This window comes from Gallus gallus, chromosome 5, assembly GCF_016699485.2.
Source record: "Gallus gallus isolate bGalGal1 chromosome 5, bGalGal1.mat.broiler.GRCg7b, whole genome shotgun sequence".
NCBI classification, from domain to species: Eukaryota; Metazoa; Chordata; class Aves; order Galliformes; family Phasianidae; genus Gallus; species Gallus gallus.
The window spans coordinates 57,375,930-57,396,105 of record NC_052536.1 but is presented as its reverse complement, the minus strand read 5'-3'; the positions used below and the strand labels follow the sequence as shown (position 1 = coordinate 57,396,105).

Sequence of the window (20,176 nt, the reverse complement as noted above, 5' to 3'; positions counted from 1 at the left end):
GGCTCGGCGCCGTTCGCTCCCCTCAGGCGGACGGGAAGCGAGGAGGGTCCAAAGGGTGGGGCGGCGGCGGGCTGCCCTCTGCCCTCTGCCCTCTGCCCCCGGCGCTGCAGGCGGAGCAGGTTGGCGGCGGGGCTGCGCTTAGCTGGGTTTGTTTGCGGCTCTCCCGGAACGGGGCCGCTCAGGGAGGGTGTACAGCCGTGCTGCGATGAGTGTCTGATGAGGGGCACAGAGGGATGGATTCGAGGCCTGAAACCTGACGGTAAACGCACGAGAAACACGGGAGGATGCCGAGAGTAGGATACCTGAACATAAACCCAGTGCAAGAGTTGGAAGGGAGACTTGGGTCTGAGGCAGAGCTCAGCGTGGGACGTGGCCTGGGACAACCACAGTGAAACTTGCTCATCTGACTCCTGCCAGAAGCAGCAGCTGTGAAACAGTAGCTGATAGAAAAATGACCGTGTAGGAGTTCAAACTGTTGACCTTAGAGAGAACTATCCTGTGAATGCGACCATCCGACCTTCAGCTCTAAAGCAGATGAAGTGGGAAGCTACCAACCACAGGTGGCAGAGCGCTGCAGGGGGATCCCAGGGCTGCTGTGCATGACCTGTGTGTTGGGGCTGCTGCTGAACCCAACCGAATGGAGCTGCTGCTGCAAGCTCACTGTAGGCTCATCAGGGAGTCATTTGAGTTGGATGGGACCTTTGAAGGCCATCTACTCCAACTCCCCTGTAACAAACACGGACACCTACAGCTCCATCAGGTACTCAGAGCCCCATCCAGTGTGATCTTGTGCATGTCATCTCCCATCATGTCCCCAACTACACGTTTGTCTGTTTGAGCGCTCACAACCCACCATCCCATCAACACCCAGGCCTTCCTATTGGCTTGCCATTGAGCAGCAAGCTGGGATATGCATTCATTCCCATTCCAGCTCCTGTACTGTTCAATCAACACCCAATGAGTTTCAGCCAAAGAGTGGATCCATTTGGAATGAATGGAATTTGAAATAAACCAGGTACAGCTCTTCACGAGCAGTGGTGTAGAATTTCTGAGAAACATGCATTTGAACATCTGTAAAAGGACACAAATTGAGACACACTTCTCTGATCAAGAAGGGAGGACATTAACTGTCAACGATTGTTAATATTAAAGTGAATAAAAGTAACAATGAGGCACTGGGATGATGGTTAAAACACAGGAAGAAAACATTTGATAGAGTTAAGAAACACATCTGTAAGTCAAGTAGAGCTATGATGTGATCTCAGAAAGAAACTTCGGGCAGTGTGAAGCAGCTCATGGTTTTTGCCAGTGGAGTACTGGCAGACCCCAAAAACAAGATAATCTGTCATGCTTGGTATAACAGAAGAATTCCATCCACCCAAAGGTGCTACGCAGATGTGCTGTGAGCATAGAATCACAGAACGGCCTGGGCTGGAAGGGACCTCAAGGATAATGAAGCTCCAAGCCCCGCCACAGGCAGGGCCACCAACCTCCACATGTAATACCAGCCCAGGCTGCCCCGGGCCCCATCCAACCTGGCCTTGAACACCTCCAGGGATGGACGGGGCATCCATAGCCTCTCTGGGCAGCTGTTCCAGCACCTCACCACTCTCAGAGTGCAGAACTTCCCCTGACATCCAATCTAAACCTTCCTTCCTTGAGCTTAACTGATCACGAACCATCAGACTGTCTCAGTCAGCTCTCTCCTCTCAAGCCATGTGTGCTGATGCCATAGCACTGATGTCAAGAGTCACTGCAGACTGGAGGCAAAGAGCTGGGCCTGGCTTCCAGAGCGCAAGACAGATGGTTCAGGGAACAGGAGTCTGCAGCTCACACTGGAATACTTTTATATCTCTGGTGGGAGGCTCCAGGCAGCCTAGCAGAACCCCTAAGCACTGCAGGGTGCTGGAGGATTTTCCTCTGCGTTCCTGGTTTGGTCATGTATTTTAAAAGAAATTGACATTTCTTATGTTAGAAGAGGGCTACCTTCCTTCTCTGGGTGAGACATTGGCAAAATCAGATTTTTTTTTTTTTTGAAGAAGAAAAGGCAGTAATCTTAGCAAATAGAAGAACTTACGTAAGGGTTCATAATTCACACCTAGCAGAGATGAAAAATGGATCGTGTTTCCTGCCAAAATAGCAGAGACCTGTCAGATGGTAGTTTTATGTCTAAAGAGAGTAGATAGATTCAGCTTCGCCCATGAGCTTCCTCCAGATGAGGGGGATTGATTATAAATGATGCAGTTGAGAATGGACTACAGAAAATAAGCTGACATTTTCAATCTGGCTTTATATCCCTGCAGTGTTTTGATTAAGGATCTTTCTTTCGGAGTTGCTTTTTGAGCCTTCTGTGAAACAAAGCTGTACTTCAGCAGATGGGGCTGGGAGTATTTCGATGAAGCATCAGTCATCTTTTGGCTGGAGAGAAGGCAGCTGCCCCACAGGAGTGAAACTGCAAGAGGTGCAGTGTGTTCATTGTGCTTTGTATTAGGACTCAGTGTGCTGTGACAGGCTTCAAATGCTCAGGCTCAAAGGAAAAAATGTGTGTAATTCCCTGCCTGTCTGAAAAGTCAGACATTTATAGAATCATCGAATCACTCAGGTTGGAGAACACCTCCAAGATCCCTGAGCCCAGCCCCAACCACCCCCCATGCCCACTGCTCACATCCCTCAGTGCCACATCTCCATGGCTCTGGGACACCCGCAGGGATGGTGAGCCCACCACTCCTGGGCAGCTGTGCCACCACAGCACTGCTCTTTGGGAGAAGAAATCTTTTATCCAACCCTTTAATCATCTTTAATGATGCTGGAACATCGACGGTCCCTGCTGTGGGGCGATGAACTGAAGAACTGTGAGTGGCAAACAACACAATGTGGGGCCAGCTGACATTTGTCTCAGTGAACATGGTGTTTGGTGGGACAGATATATGTCAGAGCATGTGAAGCAGACCAGGATCACGGTGTGCAGTGAGTAAAGGCGTTACTAAAGGTGATGAACAACTGACTGCCCAATTCCAGCACACTGCTAGCAGCTTCGACCAGGGCTGATGAAACTTAGACCTACTGATCCAAGAGAGAGGAGAAATTAAGAATGGGAGGAAAACATCCCATGCCACCCGACGGCCTATAGGTATCAACGGGGGAAAGCGAGGCTCAGCCACGGGAACGCAACCAGCCGTGACTCGCTGCCTGGCCGATGGCCATTTTACGGCAGGCGGAGCTGAAGTCGACCGGTCTCGAGTGCCGGAGCTGCAGTTGCACGCGGCATCCAGGCCGGCCCGCGGCCTCCTCCCACCCCGGGGCAGGGCCAGGGCGGCGGGGCGGCGCGGCGCTGCTGGGCGCCAACCGGCAGCCATGGAGCCGGAGCGGCTGCGGCGCCGCCTGGGCTCCGCGTTCCGGGTGCGCGGGCTGCTGCTGCGGGCGTGAGTAGCGGGGCGCGGGGCCGGCGGCGCGGGGCGGGCGCGGAGGCGGCTGCAGGCCTAGGCCCGGACCGGAGGCTCCTCTCGGGCTGCCTGAATGCCTCCTGCCCTGCCGCGGGCCTCTTCCGTCCACCAGAAGCTGCCTAAAAGCTCTTCTCCGTCCCCTCCCCGATGAGCTGAGGCGTTGTTGGGTCGATAGTCGTATTTCTCCTTTGAAGATTCTGCATAGTATTAGCTCTGTTTTGTACCTGGTGTGAATAGACTGTTATTGTTTTGGGCGAGGTCCTGGCGATTTCATTAGGAGACCGAGCCCCGAGCCCGCTGTTAAACAGCAGTGTGAAGGTCGGGTCGTTAACCGAGATGCCAGTTTGATTGTCTGGCAGATGATGCTAATAAGAAAATCGTTATCTTTAACTGCAAGAGTGTAGTCTAAGGATGAGGGAAGAAGTGGATTTGTAATCCTCATTTTATTTAGAATGTGTGGCACTGAGGGATGTGGCTTAATGGACATGGTGAGGATAGGTTGGGCTTGGGGATCTTAGAGGTCTTTTCCAACAGTAATGATTCTATGATTCTACAATAACTCCAGTATCAGAGCTACTGATAAAGTGGAGTGAGTCCTGCAGAGGGCAGTTGGGGCTGGCATGGGCTTGCAGTACCTGAGGGATGAGCCGGCTCTGTTCAGCCCTTGGGAAGGAAGGTGAAGGTGATCCAGCTGCCCAAAAGGGACATGGGGAGAAGGAGCAACAGCACAGAGAAGACGTGAGAGGCAGCAACAAAAGAAAGTGCGGTTGTCTGGTTTTGGTCTCCTTGGTTCAAAAGAGGTATTGAAAAATCGGACAGGGCCCCGTGGAGCACCACCAAGGTGATTACTGAGTTGGAGAACTTAGAGTCATGGAATTGTTTGAGTGGGAAGGGACCCTTAAAGGTCATCTGGTCCAATTCCCCTGCAATGAATGGGGACTCCAGCAGCTCCATCAGGTGCACAATTCTGTCCAGCCTGACCTTGACACATGGAAAAATGCAAAGCATTTGGGTTTGTTCAGCCTCAAGAAGGAAAGGCTCAGGGGAATCTAATCCCAGTCTTGTGTAGAGATTATTAATTAATTAATTAGTAATTAGGGAGTAGTAAAAAATAGTAAAAAAAAAAAAAAGTAATTAGGGAGAAGGAGGAGGAACTTCTCAACTTCACACTGTGTCAGGACAAGAGGCAGTGGGCACAAGTTGTAAAAAAAAACCAAACAGTACTGATAGTTTCTACTTTTTTAATCACAGGGCGTTTAGAGATTGTATGCACATCTGCCAAAACTGACACAGTTCAGATGAACTTTACTGAATATTAATTGCTTTTTGAGCTAACTTTCTTTGTTGACATTAGGGAAGCTGTAAAATATCTCACTGAAACTCTTGAGTCCCTCAATGAAGAAGAGTTTGAAGATGTAATTGACAAAATCATCGATGCTGTTGAAAAGCAGCCTTGTAAGTAAACACTGTTTTTTTTCCCTGAGCTTGCTAAGTTTATCTTGCACTTGCAGTGTTATTTAGACAGAGATACTGACAACTTGTGCACTACAGTGTCACTCTGGCCTAGGAGGTTGATCATGATATATGAATTTGTTGACATTTTGTTTTGTTAAATACTGAAGTTTGTAATGTCAGCAAAAGCTAGTGTCACTTTGTTGTTTGAAAAGTTGGCAACTTAGTAGCTCCTGACTTTTGGATTCCAAGAGTAGTGAAATTCTTCAATGCCAGCTACTAAGAGCTCCTAGCTGAGTTTGCGTGGGCATCTTTGCATCTGAAACTGTCATCTAAAATATTCAAATAAACCAAAGAAATAGCAAGAAGTTAATTCACTTGTTATTCTGTAGCCCAAGTCCAGAGAAATATTAGTGTTGTTGACAGCTGTAATTTTCAGAGCCTCGCTGTAACTGTGAGAAGGGAACAGTTACCTCCCTTTGATCAGAGATCACTGCACTTGCATGCAAGTGGAGTGGCAGGTGTGAGTGCTGTAATAATCCAGCATGGTTGCTTAAAGCAACTACGGAAGGAGTTTAACAGCACCTGAATGTTCTCTGTTCGCTCCAGGCAGGTGCTGACGTTCTGTTACGCTGACTGATCTTATGGTAGTAATGTTGGGCCGAAGGTGCTGCTAACAACTGGGACCCTACAGCAAAGGATGAGCTGTGCATCCTTGATGTATGAAAATGAATCAGATACCATAAATGACTGAGTCCAGAAGGGAATCCAGAAAACTGGAAAACCCTGTTTATGCATGAGACACTCTATGAGTTGAGCTGCTGCTGGTAGTGTTCCCACAACTCCTGTAATTCTGAGCATGCCTGAAACTCTATCATCCTGGCAGGAGTTTTCTCTTTGGATACCACCTCCTGCCTTATCTGGACAGTGTGTCCTCAGACACAGCATCCCTAATGGTGGGCCACAAAACACAGGAGTTGTCGCATCCTTAGTTAAAGAACATGGCTGAGGGAGGAGGCACTGATGCCTGGTGTACATGTGTGTTTACTGATGGGAGCTCATGAGAACCAGGAAAGCTGACCAGTTTTTTGGCTGAGGAGATTCAATCCCATATAAATGGGATCTGAAAAAAATGTTAGGCCTTATATGAGTTCCGGAAACATTCTCAGCCTCTCCTATTTAAAGTTGGTTAAATACAATGTGGGCATTTGCTTGCTTTATCTATAGAGTAGCAACTACAGAAGTTACAACTTTATATTCTTACACTAGCCATGGGAAAACACAGCTGATCAAATGGGAAGCTAAAGCAGTTTGAAGAGCTGGTCCTCAACTAGTGTGAAGCCTGCTGGTCCAAATTCACACGTGCACATTTTTGAACAGTCCTGAATCAGTACAAGAAGCTCCAGGGCCAATGTAGTACCTGCAGTTGGTGTATTTGCTAATGCTGGTCTCTGTACAAGGTGGGATTTTGTGCTATAAATTCCAGCATCATCCAGGTAATGACTGTGAGTTGCTTCAGGCCATGGTTTGGATGTGCCGATATCTCCTGTGATTCCTGCTGGCTCACCTGGTGCCCCTTCTGCTCTGCACTCCAGCACTGCCTTACATGAGTTGTTATTTTGTTTCCTGAGTCAGCAGCTCTGGCAATGAGGCTTGGCAGCACTGACCAAGTCCTTTTGTCAGTCCATGCCTTGGTCTCCCTCTGAAATTCAACAACACATTAGTGTTTAGAAATGTTTTTGAATTTCAATTATCAGTTTCACATCTATGAAGGCAACAATGTGCCTGTCTCCAAGATTGTGCTAAGCTGTTTGAATACTTATTTATGACAGCAATCTGTGCGATAATGTTCTGGAATAAAATTAACCTCCAGAATGTGAAAGTTCTCATCTAACACATTTGTAGTATATTTGGCAGCTTTGCATGAACTATAATTGTCTTGCTCTCCATGTTTAGTGAATTAATGGCGGGCGCAATATGTGTGTGGGTTAATTTTTTGCTAGAGAGGCATCCTACTGGTAAGAGTACTAAGTGATCCATCCTGTGTGTTGTTACCTTTTTGAAAATATGCTTTGTGTAATAGAGAGGACTCAACCATTGCTTGTAAAATATTTGAGACCTCCTTGCTTTCTTACCACTCTCCATATGCTGCAGTTGTAATCCTTTGAAATTTTCTTTCCAGTGTCAACTAATATGATTGAACTGTCCACAGTGGAAGCAGCTGTCCAAGAATGTAGCCAAGCATTAGATGAAACAATGTATGGTGACATTATTTCTTTTTATTTGATGTTTATGGGAGTTGGTTCACATTCCTTTATTTCTGATTGGGAAATAAATGTCAGGCATTTCCAGCAGTGCTACACATGCCAGTAATTGCTTTGTGCTTTGTCTTCCTGATGCTGCCTTGGAAGGTTGGTAATGTTCCTTCTTAGAAAATTGGTTCTCATGGATAGTCCTCTGGGGGATTCTAAATATAATGCTGACATTCTGGAATTAAAATTATATGGTTATGTGTTACATGTGACACAGATTGAATATTAACCAATGAAATAAACCAATAGTTAGGATTTAGAGGGAACTTGTTACTTCTGTTCATTTCTTTATTTCCTTTTCTCCAGATGAAAATTATATGAGGTTGTTTTTGTGACTTTCATAAGATAGCACTTGGGAAAGTTTTCCTCCAGGGTGCTGCTTTCTGCTTTTTTTGTGTGTTTTTGTGGTTTTTTTTTTTTTTTTTTTTGTCTAGCAGGGCTGTTATTTGAAAAACCATGATTGATTTTCATTCTCTGATAACAAAGCAGAGAACAATTACTTGAGCTTCTGAGAGTTTTATTTGTGATTGTGATGAATGTGTTTTCTTCAGTGTTTGCCTTGCGTATTGACATCGTAATGCAAATCATGAAAATAAATGGTTTGTTAGGCATGTCAGATACTGTGATCCCACAGTTCCTCAGTGTGAAGCAAATTTATTTATTTTTGGCTTTTCTCCTAGTCATTGGAACCTTTGTAATGCTGATGGTTTCAGTGTGACTTTTTCTTGTGTCACTTCATATACTTAAATGCATTTTTTGCTCCTGACTGCACGGGTTCTCAGTGCAGAGTCCTGAAGGGAATACTTCACAGGTCACTCGTGCCTCTCAAACTTCTAAATTACAGTGCAGGAAGCTTGTAAGGGGATAAAGTTTTCTATGAAATACAATCTCAAGTCCAAGACAGCGTTGTCTGATAGGCAGTGATTGTTGTCCTGAGCTTGTAAACCATAGTGAGGGTTCATGGAAAAATTTTTATCTATTCTGATCAATTTGATGTTCTTAGAGTAAGAGAGTAATGGGAGGTATCAGAGAGAACAGTACCAGAACACGTAATAGGAGCTATCAACTCAGTAAATGGTTTGAAGATTTATGTATGTTTAAACCTATTCACATTAAGCACACATAGACTGTTCTGTTGTTAAAAAAGTTTCCAGAGGATAATAATGGAAAAAGATGTATCTCTGTGATATTTCTAAGTAAAGTTCCTTTTGTTTTTTAATTAGAAGGTACTGCAGTAGCCAGTAGGTAGAGTGGAGCAGGAGATATGGTGGTAACGCAGGGTAATAGAGGACAAAACAAATACACTTCTCTTCAAAATGTTTGTTCGGTTATTTTCTCTCCTTATTGTTTGTTAGCTCCACCTCAGTTAACACTGTAAATAAAATCTCATTTCAGAAAAAATGTTTTCAACATTATTGGAGCCTTTGATATTCCACGCTACATTTATAATCCAGACAGAAAGAGATTTGTACCGTAAGTCGTGCATATTTTATGCTTCAATTGCTTCTTGTTTTAAGAGAAAGCCTGTGTTTCCATAAGTCTAAGAAGTCTCTGTTCTATTCTTTCCCTCTTTGGTTCACTCATCTCAAGAGTGATGAGCCTACAGAGGCTATGATAAATGCTGGCTTATTAATAAATGTGCCATTGGGTTTCTCCCCACTTGGTAGGATGGAGCTGAAATGGCCATCTCTGTCTTCTGTGGCAGTGTATTCTGTGCTGCGTGTGATCTGACTAGCTCTGGAACTGAAGTGTTTATCACACAATGTGCCAACCGTTGTTAATGCCATTTAAGGAATACGAGAGACAGTAAGGCTAAGGGCATACATCACTAATGTAATGATTGCTTTTTTTCTTTCTGTATTTGGCTGTTGGATTTTTTTTCCAATAAATTTGGTCTCTCTGTTGTCTGTATTTATTTCCTAGGCTGTAGCTTGCAACATCCTGAAGCTCTGGGGCATTTCTAAAGAGAGCTACAATATGTTTAAAAAAGAAAAAAAATGGGGCAAGCAGTGATCCCCCAGGATGGGAAAAGAAATAAGTAGTTGCAGGAATTGGTTATAAATGTTCTGCTAGAACATTTACATTTACTGAAGAATTTACATTAACAGCAAGCAGCCCAGACTGCTGAGTCCAATAGAGGCTGTACTTTTACAAAGCTGGAGGTGTTGTGAGCTGAGAAATTGATAGTGATGATCATTGTGAGGCATTACAATGACCTTCATATAATGTTATTTTCTAGTCTTGGTTCATGAATCTGCCGGTCAGCAACAACATTCTATGTGTTTGCAGGATGAGGTTAATTCCAGTGCCACTTTCTAGCTTTTTAGGCTATCAGAATCAGAGAACTCCATGAAGACATTCTGTTCATCAAAGGGAAGAAACTATTCCTGTTCACAGTCACTTAATAGGCATAACTGCTTTTAAAGAATGGACTTCTGCAAAGCCCCGTTCACGTGGAAATACAGGTCTTGAGGTCTGTGATGTAGAGGAAAATTAAATTGATGTAGCCTTCAAAAACAGAGACACGTGGCCCCAGCAGAAATCAAACTCATTGCCTAAATGTATTATGCAGTAGCGTTATAGCTTTTGCAGACACCTTTTAGATCAATAAGTAATTTCTGTGTGTGGAATGTACTTTTTTTAATCTTGATTTTGTTGAACTTCTTGCAGTCTGTCAATGACCAACCTTCCTGTACCAAATTTATTTGGAACTGCCAGAGATAAAGCAGAGTTGTTTCGTGAACGCTACTCCATCTTACAACAGGTCAGAAACAGTTTTGTTTTGTTTAACAACGTACATGAACAAAATGCTTTTTCTTTTTTTGCTGTTAAATACAGGTATAGTCTTCTCAACTGACTCCATGCAGCGTGATGGATGCATGTGTTTGTGCATCTTAGCATCATGTCATAAGAGCCAGTTATCTATTTCTATGTGTGTCTTCCTCCTGTCTCTCCTGTGTTTGACTAGCCTGTCATTGTACGTAGTGCTGGTTGAGATCATACAAACCTGAAACCCTGGGAAGCTCTCATTCAGCCTCTTCTTGAAGCACTGACATTTGCTTCTGGCTTATTTCAGTTATTCATTTTCCAGTTTTCAGAATGCTCAGTAGTAGCCAGCCACCCTTAGTCATCTCATGGTGGCAGTTGTGCCTTGTCCCCTGTTGTGAGCAGCTCCTGAGCAGAGCTCCCCAGCAGGACTTGCTTTGCACTGCTGTGGGGGTGATAGCCACGGGTGTTGGCAGCATCTGTAGGTGGTGGCCCTGTGCAGTCTTTGCACTCAGCTCGGAGTCAGCTGCTGGGTTCATCCCTGAGCAGGACCTCAGCTCAGTTCTTTCCTTCCATCCACTCTCCCCACACATTGGAGTGTAACCCTACTGTGCTTTGCCCTGCAGTCTGGCATGAGCAGTATGAGATCAGGGAGTGAATGGCTGATATGATGACTTGTTAATTGTTTATGAGGTGTCTGCTCTAACAGATGCACAGCACAGATCATGCCATGTGCTACCATGTTCTGTGCAGAACCGTTTACCTCTGCGCAGCACCAACCCCAGTGAACCACCAGGAGGCAGGCAGGCAGTGAACCCAGCTTTTTGCTGTGCCACCCCACAGTGACTAGCTTGGCCTTTGGACCAGGGGTACATAGCTCAGGGCACCAGCAACTCGTGTCTTCCAAAGAGTGCTGCTGCTGGGAGTATGTGTACTGCAGTTTGGGAGCCTCTGTCCTGGAAGGCCAGTTAACCACTAGCTAAAGATTTAGTTCATACAAACACTATGTTAAGTTTACTCCTTTGTGACCTCCAGAAAAGTGAACATTCAGATCACTATGGGTGAAGGCTGCTAGTACTAATTCCTGCACGTGGTACATGGGCTGGTAGTGATGAGTTTGTTCCAAGGAGAGGTATTTAGACTGCATGAAAAGCACTGAAAGAAGTGAAAATTTCTACAGTGCATTTTCTACGTGCTCTGCACTTCAGTTTTAGCGTAGCTTGCCCGTTTGTATAACAAGACCTCAAACACAAAACAACAGAAAAAAGTATTTGCTTTTAATAGGCCGTGCCCTGAAGAGAGAACCTGCTTTCTTCCACATAGCCAGCATTTCGTACAGTTTACCTTCCCTTGCTGTCTCACTGCTCTCCTCCAGGTAGTCAGAAATAACTTTTAAAACCAGTACACATGCAGTTACTTCTTGGGCTTAGTTTTATAGTCCAATGTGAATCTATTTCTTAGAAGCAAATTATTGTCAACAGAACTGGTTGTGCAAAAACAAGTCAAATATTGCTGGATGAAATAGAGTGAGAGAACTTCATAAACTATTTTGTATGGTGGTTGTAATGAACTGACTTTTTGACAGCACTTTTATTTATTTATTTTTTTAAAACTATATTACTTCAATTTTGGTTTCTGCAGAGGACTCACAGACACGAGCTGTTTACACCTGCAGCAGTCGTCATTCATCCTGATGACAATAGGAGCAAATTCCAGGTAAAAAAATCTTTATTTATTTCTTGCAAAGGGAGCTGTACTTGGTGCTACACTTCAATGCTGTAACACTTCTCCAGTGACACCTTATTTTTCCGTCCAATATGGGTGATCAATGAAAATGAGTTTTTTTCTATCATTTTTAGCTTGTGTGTCAAAATGGCAGTTATATGGCTTACATCAGCATGATGACCAAGCTGCTTAAAAACAGCTATGAAGTGCATGAGAAATGTGGCTTCCCAAGGTGGGAATGCATTAACTGCTCAGCTTTACACTTTTTTTCCCTTTACTTGAGGATATTTTTCTTGTTTCTTTCATAAGCACCAGGTTCACAAACCTTCAGTTGAATAAGTTCACAACCTGAATCTGTTCTGTTTCCATTTTAGTTTTCTCATATTAAATGCTCTTCTGATATGATGTAACTATTACATATTAAAAAAAAAAAAAAAGCATGCATGTGTCTCCGGGTACCAAATAACAGGTTTTGTTTTGAACAGCTTGCCTGTTTCTGCTTGTTCAAAGCGTGCTGTCTTGAAGGAAAAAAAATCAAGTGACCTTAGCTGAGTTGAGCTTGCATCTTGCAGGCTTTGCAGGCATCTTTCTCTCTTGACAGCTTCCTATTCTCCTGTCAGCAGTGGCAAGAGCATCTATTGTTTATGCCTGTGTTCCAGGAGGATTGTCTCCCTTAACTGCAGCTTGGCAGACCAAAATGAGTTTGTCCAGAGAATGCAGACAGCCTGCTGTGTGGTATCACTGATGTTACTCGGGAGTATTCTCTGCCATCCATCTGAGGTTCCTCAGCAAAAATAATTAGTGGCATTGCCTGGGTGGAGGCTGGCCCTGTGGTTCAGATTGGATCCTGCTGAAGATCCAATTACTACAATTGACATTCACATGCAAGAGCAGAAATTGACACTTGTTCTTTTCAGTTTTAATACTTTTGTAAGCAAAATAGCAACAACAAATATTTACTTGCTAAGCACTTCTCTGTGCTGGCGGCCATTATTGGAAGTATTTCCCTCAAGTCTGCTACATTTGACATTCAGAAATGTGTCCCTGATTTTCTAATGAGCCTGAATTCTGTCCTAGCTTGTTTGTGTATTTATGCAAGAATATGTGTATATGCTGTCTGATGCTTTGTCTTGCTTGCTTCAGAAAAGCTACTTTGGAGACCTGGAGTTAGTCTGACATGATTCTTTGCCTTTGGTTCCAGCTTAAAACAGTGGAAACTCTGTTGGGCAATACAGCAAAAGTGCGGGAAGTGATTGTCCTTGGGATGATAACTCAGCTTAAGGAGGTAAGTTGCTATTTACTGTTGGATTGTAGAGATCACCATTCATTCAGCACTAGAATATATTAGAAAATGAGAAGGCTCAGTCAGCGCCTCCTGGATAAGTCAATGACAGATCTGCCATCAGTGTCCATGGTGCAAGACTCATTCCTTAGAAAGAGGTTAACATTTTCTGGGTATGCTCCTTACTGAAATGCTGAGGCCTCCAGTCACTGTGTTGCACTAGCACTGCATTGGCCTGTGATTAAGGGAAGGGGTACACCAGCAGTGTCAGAGGGGAGATGCTAACATAAACTACGTTGCTTTCAGTTCCACCTCTATGCTCCAAGTATATAATATTAAACACTTCACTAAACCGTTCATAAATGCTGCCTAGTAAATGTTTGTGATTAAAGCACTTACGTGTTTCGTTATACTTTGCTTCATTAATTAATCCTGTTTTTTTAGGGGAAGTATTTCCTAGAAGACCCTACAGGAGTTGTCCAGCTAGACCTTAGTAAAGCAATATCCTTTATCTGTGATCTAAGAGTTGAATAAATTACCTGTCGGTCTGGAGACGCTTAACTCGAATAACAAATCCATATTGACCATTAAGAATTATGTATAGAGAGTTGCAAGTTGCAGCTCCATCTTTTTCTTTCTTGTAGAAATGTCCTGGTTGCTGGAGCTCAGTGCCCTTTTGAAGGACAAGGATAGTATCCCTGCTAGTGGAAGTAGAGTGTGATCCTGTTTGTGTGTTGTTTGTATTACGCTGGCTGGAAAGCAAACTTTGGTTACAGAATTAGTGTAAGAGTCCTGATCTAAGAAAAATATATTTCTTAACCTTTCCTCACCAGTTCCACAGTGGTTTATATACCGAATCGTGCTTCGTTTTGGCAGAAGGTAAAGCAGACTTCTTTCTAGAATAACTGAACAGCTTGGTCTGGTGGTTGACAACCCTGCACATAGCAGGGGGCTGAAACTAGATGATCACTGTGGTCCTTTTCAACCCAGGCCATTCTATGATTCTGTGATTCTGTGAATAAAAGATAAGAAAGTACTGCTTTGTGTTGTCAAAGCCTCGGTCCTTCAGAGGCTTCTCGTTAAGACAGTGTGTTTGTAGTTTTGGAGCCTTAGATGTGCGGTGATGGACGTTGCTGTTTGTGGGATATTGCTCTGTGTATTCTGTTAATGTGTTTTATGTTTAAAATTTATGAAATACGCTAAGTAGCAGAGAAACACAAGAGGGGAATGAGTACCACTCAGTTACTTCTTTCAAGAGATGACAGTTCTCAAGAAAGTGTGCAGTTTGATGCAGACTGTTCATGGGCAGAGCCAGCGAAAATGATTGCTGTTTCCCTATGTTCTTACTCAGTTGGGTTGAGAAGATTATGTGTCTGTGCAGCAAATCCATTCAAAGAAATGGACGAGGCCTGAAATAGTTGGTGTCTTGCTCAGCTTGTTTGTCAGCCGGATAGTTCCCTGCTATGGTTCATTGCTGAGCAGTGCAGGGACTGGTGCTGTCACAAGAGAGAGATTGATGGAGGCTGGGACTGAGCAGCACAGCTGCCAACTGTCTGACTAATGTCTAAGGTATGATGTTGTTTCAAAAACTAAAGGTTATTTTGTTGTTCAAAATTGTCTATAGGTTGGTATGAAGATGAAGTTTTTCATGTGAATGCTTTTGGATTTCCGCCTACTGAGCCGTCTGCTACCACTAGGTATAAACCTGGCTTTCAGCAGCCTCACTCTGACTTTGTATTTTGTTGTGGGTTTCCAAGTATGCTCGCTGTCATTTTATAACTTCTGTGACATTGAAGTATGCTATGATTTCCCCTCCCCTAATATTTCAAAATAAATACTTTCTTCGCCTATGAGGAAAGGTTGAGGGAACTGGGCTTGTTTAGCTTGGAGAAGAGAAGGCTCTGGGGAGACTTCATTGTGGCCTTCCAGTACTTGAAGGGAGCGTATAAACAGGAGGGGGAATGGCTGTTTGTGAGGGTGGACAGTGATAGGACAAGGGGGAATGGTTTGAAACTGAGACAGGGGAGGTTTAGGTTGGAGATGAGGAGGAAGTTTTTCCCCCAGAGGGTGGTGACGCACTGAACAGGTTGCCCAAGGAGGCTGTGGATGCCCCATCCCTGCAGGCATTCAAGGCCAGGCTGGATGTGGCTCTGGGCAGCCTGGGCTGCTGGTTGGCGACCCTGCACATAGCAGGGGGTTGGAACTGGATGAGCATTGTGCTCCTTTGCAACCCAGGCCATTCTGTGATTCTGTGAAATACAATTTTAAGGAGGCAGTTCTGAGACTTGCATGTTCTGCATGTTAATAACCACTGAGATCTAAGCCCTTCTGAACTGAAAAACTAAATAGCTATTACATAGGAATAAGGAGCTCCATATTGCTCAGGGAATGGATGAGGGAGGGAACCCTGGGTATGCATTACCCTGAGATAAGCTGTGAAATTATGGCAGGGCATTGCCCATACTTTAGATCTAGGTGACTGCCGTTCCTTTTCCTTGGTTTCTCTATCAGCTACTAAATGATCAAGGATACAATTTAAGCTACCTTTCATAATAATAATAATTAAAATGGCTCAGGTGAGTCATAATCAAAACTAGTAATTATTTGGGAAGAGAACAGAATTAACACGAATCTTTTAATAATATAGAGCCTTCTATGGGAATATAAACTTCTTTGGAGGTCCTTCCTCAGCTTCAGTAAAGGCTTCTGCAAAACTGAAGCAGCTGGAGGATGAAAATGAGGATGCCATGTTTGTATTTCTTTCTGATGTGTGGCTGGACCAAGCAGAAGTACTAGAAAAGCTGCATACAATGTTTTCAGGTAGGTGATGGCTGCTTTGAATCTGAGCTTTGTTTTAGAGAATTTTTACTATCACCCTTGATCCTTAGCAGCACGAAGTGTGACACTGGTGAGTGTGACAAAACACACAGCTAGCTGGCCTTCGGTCTCGTTCTGTGGCTGTGTCCCCTTGCTGGTTTAGGCTGAGAGCTCTGGCCTTATGCTGAGCCTGCACAGGGGATATCCCATAGGAAACCTGTGTTGGAGAGCTGTAAGCTGATTCAGCTTTTTGTGCTTGCATCCTGTGGTTGCTCACGTGAGCATCACTGTCCATGCAAGGGAAGTTGGCCATCTTATAGCTGGCAACCCTCTGCTCTGCCCAGGGGCTGCTAACTGTGGTCTGAATGTGCTCTTCTGTGAAATAGTGAGTTTTGTATCTTTTTCAAAGGTATGCATTCAAATGAAAAGGTTGGGCAACAATTTCCAAGAGTCCTTTTATTGTGTTTATTGTGTGTTTTCAGTGAATTTCAGTTCTGAGAAAGTAACAATAAGCCCAGCTGCTGGCAGTATCTTACAGAACCCCATTGAACCCAGCCTAGATAAAGCCAGCGAGGTCTTGCTGCAGTTTTAATGATAGCTATTTGCATTTCATGTTTGCTATTCTATTTCTTTTGGATCTTTCTCTATCAGATTCACAAATTGGATTGTATTTTATTTTTGTGAGCTGTCACTTCCTTTTCATGAATCTTTTAGCACCAATATTGTTTTGGACAGTGCTTTGACAGGAAAGTTCATGAAAAGTCATCCTAGCCTTAATTTAAAGAAACCTTTTTAGTTCTTCAGAGATGAGCAGTCTCTCTTGAACGCTTTCTGTTTTTTACCATTGGAAAAATGACAGTTATTCTCAAAATATGGGCTGTTTCTTCCATGCATCATTACATTAGTAATGATGGCAACATTTGGATAGCAAGCATCTGTGAGATCTGTGAATTGCTTCTTTGTATTCCAGAACAGTTTTGGAACAGCTTGTCCTGTCTGCCTTAGGTAGAATGGAGGTGTGAGAGGGCGGCTGCTTTAAAAAACAAGCAGTATAAAATTAAGGGTGCCAAACTGCTATTCACTTAAGGAAAATTGAACACATTATCATAATATCTACTGAGAAGTTAAGTAGTTAACTTTGAAGTTAGGAAACCAGTTCTGTATCTTGATGAGAGTTGGCAAGATCCTTGAACCAAACCAAACCTGGGCTAAAACTGCAGATGCTGAAGCAATAAAGGGCCTCTGGTCAGGGAGGTTAATATACTAAGCTGGAAGAGATGCATATATTGTGTTTACTACTTTCAGACCTTTTTTTTAATAGACAAGTAATAAACCTTGTAATTATATACTAAAAATAATAGCAGAGAGGAATAGCAAGGAAGAAATACGGATGTGCCATTTCCCTGCCATAAACAGTTCTATCCTGTTTACCCCTGCTGGATTGTAACATAGTGAAGGAAATGCAAGTCTGGTGCTGCAGGGCAGGGAGCTGGAGGTGTGAGCTGGAACACGAGGCAAATGCCCGAGTAGATGTTTTATTTTTGCTTTAGAGGTGGTGAATGGGTTTATCTTTTTAGTCATTGTTGAAAAGCATGTGTTTCTGTTGCTTTATAATGCTAAAAAATGAGTTAAATATTAGGAGAGCTTTTGAATTGGAATGATGCATGGAGGTTAATAATAATCCATTGCTACTTGCTATTTTTTTCTTCAAGGAAAGAGTGTATCATTATTATAGGTTTTAGTTGTGTAATTATATGATTGGGTCAGTGGTTAGTTGTATACACACAGTGTTGTTGGAACTGTAAATAATTAAAGCCTGTGTCTAGAAAATAGTTAGGGTTATTAATAGAAGCAGAGCTTGAAGTGCTGTTTTGGTTTTTGCCTTTCATGAGATGGAGTGGAGGCTGAATGATGAAAGATCTCGAGGTGGATGGATGTTATACTCACACGTGCTTTGTTTTCCCAGGTTATTCCTCTGCTCCTCCAACCTGCTTTTTCTTTTGTGGAAATTTCTCATCTGCACCATATGGAAAAAACCAAATTCAGTCTCTGAAAGGTGTGGAATTGTTCGCAGTCAGTCCTGAACATTAAATTAAAATGGAGATGGTAAAACTATTTAAGAAAGCAGAAAGGAAATGCAATGTTTTTGCTGTGCTGAAGTGTACAAGTGATCTGTGTCATGTGTGTTTTTGTTCTAACCATGTCTCCTTCATGGATACTTTTTTCTGGCTCTAGGTTCTTTGAAGGCTCTTGCAGATATAATATGTGAATATCCCAGCATTCATAAAAGGTATACAGTGAAGTGCTGTGGGGGTGGCAGGGGGAATGTGCTCATTTTGGAAACTTTTGCTTTAATTACTTAAGAAACGAACAGATACTATGTTTTCCCATTTTTGTGAGCCATCTGTGATCAGGTTACAGGCCTGTAAGATTGGGGATCTGTGTAAGGCTTTGACTCTGGCTAGAACAGTTTGGTCATGGAAACTGCCCACTGAGTCAGCAAATGTGAACCTGCCTTTCTCAGGAGCATTTCCCAGATGGATTAAGCACGGCCCACAATTCTCCAGAAGCTCTATTTGAGTGAGGTTTTTTTTCCCTCTGAAATTCCCTTGCATTCAGCAGAGATCTGCCCGTGCAGTGCTGCTTAATAAACTGATGCCCAGGTCTTGATGCTGCTAGCAGCAGCTGCAGGCTTTGTGTACCAACCCCAGAAACGTCATCTGAAACTCTGCCTGCGCAGTTTCTTGTTTCTGCCTTCCTGTTCTTGCCTGCATGGTTCTCCATGGCTGCTAGTTTGAGAGCTAAGCAAAACAACACCATCTTGAAGAGGGATGGATCTTTTATCTGTCTCTTCTCATGTCCCTGCTCAGTGGAAGCTCCAGAACTAAATAATTTCTACAGATGTTTGAATATACAAAGGAAAGAAAAACAGGGAGACAGCCAGGCTTATCCTTTCTGGCTTCTGACCTTTGAGTTCCTAACAGTAGCCATGAAGCAGAGCTAGTTCCTAGGATGGGCTCCCAGAGCAGTCATTTCTTAAATATAAGAGTTCTCCCACTTCAGTGCGGGATGGATATGTGCCTTATGTCTCAATTGTGATTAAAGTTGTTCATAAGGCCTGAAGGAACTGTCAGCTCTGCCATGGAAGATGTTACTTGTGTTCATCTGTGAAATTGTGGCAGTATATAACCAATGGTTAGATACTTCTGGGATTATTTTATATAAAAGCAATGTGTTTAACTTATTGCAGTAGTCGATTTGTGTTTATTCCTGGCCCTGAAGATCCTGGTCCTGGTTCTGTTTTACCACGGTCAGTTTGCTTCACTTTTTAAACGTTGAAAATTTGAATTAAATAGTTAAAGAAAGTAAGAAACTGGTGTGATTCACGTGTTGCTACTTATTTTAGACCTCCCCTGGCTGAAAATATCACTCAGGAATTCAGGCAGCTGGTACCATTTTCAGTTTTCACCACAAATCCTTGCAGGTAACAGTCGAGCTTGCTGAGAGTTCTCATGTTGGTTTTTTTCTTCTTTTTAACTGAATGACTAATTTATGTGCAGATGTAGTGGTCTTAAAGTTTTTAAATGGGGAGAATTCCTCACTTACATTAATTGTAAGTAATTTAAAACGCATTAATATAGACATAAATTAGTGATGACACCATCTTGAACAAAACGGTTTGGAAGTACTGCTAGAAGCTTAATAACTAAGTATAAAAATACCTCAAAAACGTTTTTTTTTTCTGAATGGAGGGAAAGAAGGGAAGATGAGAAGGTATTGTTTTAATTGAAATGCATGTTTTCAATCTGCTGTATTAGAGTCAGATTAACTTTATAATACATCTTTCCATCTGTTAGCGTTTCACTGTAATTCATTTAATTTCACTGATGTTTTCATTTAGGGTTCAGTATTGCACACAAGAAATAATTATCTTTCGTGAAGATTTGGTAAACAAAATGTGCAGAAACTGCGTCCGCTTCCCTAGCAGCAGCATGGATATTCCCAATCATGTGAGTTGTGTTCAGCACTTCTTGCTAAGTTCTTGACTTCTTTTTGTTGGTTTATTTTTGATCAGCAGGTCTACATTTGGGCTGCCTCTGACCTGTGTAACTGCATACATTTGTGAACTACTTAGAGTAACCAGGTTTCCTGAAAGAGTTGTGAGGAGGGATCTATACATGTAGTAGTACTGCTTGCATTTATATCTTGATAGCAAGATAACTGAAACCAGGATGCTTGTTGATGACATCGAGTCGTTCTGACTGTCCCACTGCAGGTGTCCTTGAACTCAGAACTTCCTAGCAGCTGGCTGTTGGTGCGTACGCACCAGCAACGAACGTTGTACCACAAAACACTGATTCCTAAAGGCAAAGCTTAAT

At 43.1% G+C, this 20,176-nt stretch overlaps 1 protein-coding gene across 11 annotated transcripts in view; it reads left to right on the top strand.

The window, feature by feature from the left end:
- The first annotated feature begins 112 nt into the window (after positions 1–112).
- Positions 113–20,176, top strand: part of POLE2 (DNA polymerase epsilon 2, accessory subunit) — a 22,375-nt gene continuing 2,311 nt past the window's right edge. The window contains exons 1-17 of one of the 11 annotated variants that reach the window (XM_015276728.3): positions 113–3,130; positions 4,798–4,898; positions 6,165–6,355; positions 7,078–7,153; positions 8,603–8,680; positions 9,878–9,971; positions 11,615–11,689; positions 12,900–12,983; positions 13,425–13,481; positions 13,811–13,859; positions 14,605–14,677; positions 15,628–15,800; positions 17,764–17,853; positions 18,033–18,087; positions 19,048–19,107; positions 19,204–19,281; positions 19,699–19,807. In XM_015276728.3, coding sequence (XP_015132214.2) covers positions 6,337–6,355; positions 7,078–7,153; positions 8,603–8,680; positions 9,878–9,971; positions 11,615–11,689; positions 12,900–12,983; positions 13,425–13,481; positions 13,811–13,859; positions 14,605–14,677; positions 15,628–15,800; positions 17,764–17,853; positions 18,033–18,087; positions 19,048–19,107; positions 19,204–19,281; positions 19,699–19,807 — 1,170 coding nt within the window. In that variant the 5' untranslated portion in view covers positions 113–3,130; positions 4,798–4,898; positions 6,165–6,336. Of the gene's footprint in view, positions 3,131–3,181; positions 4,285–4,797; positions 4,899–5,504; positions 5,704–6,164; positions 6,356–7,077; positions 7,154–8,602; positions 8,681–9,877; positions 9,972–11,614; positions 11,690–12,899; positions 12,984–13,424; positions 13,482–13,810; positions 13,860–14,604; positions 14,678–15,627; positions 15,801–17,763; positions 17,854–18,032; positions 18,088–19,047; positions 19,108–19,203; positions 19,282–19,698; positions 19,808–20,176 lie in introns of those variants that run through there. The other 10 variants (XM_046941887.1, XM_046941886.1, XM_046941888.1 and 7 more) reach the window with 10 other exon arrangements.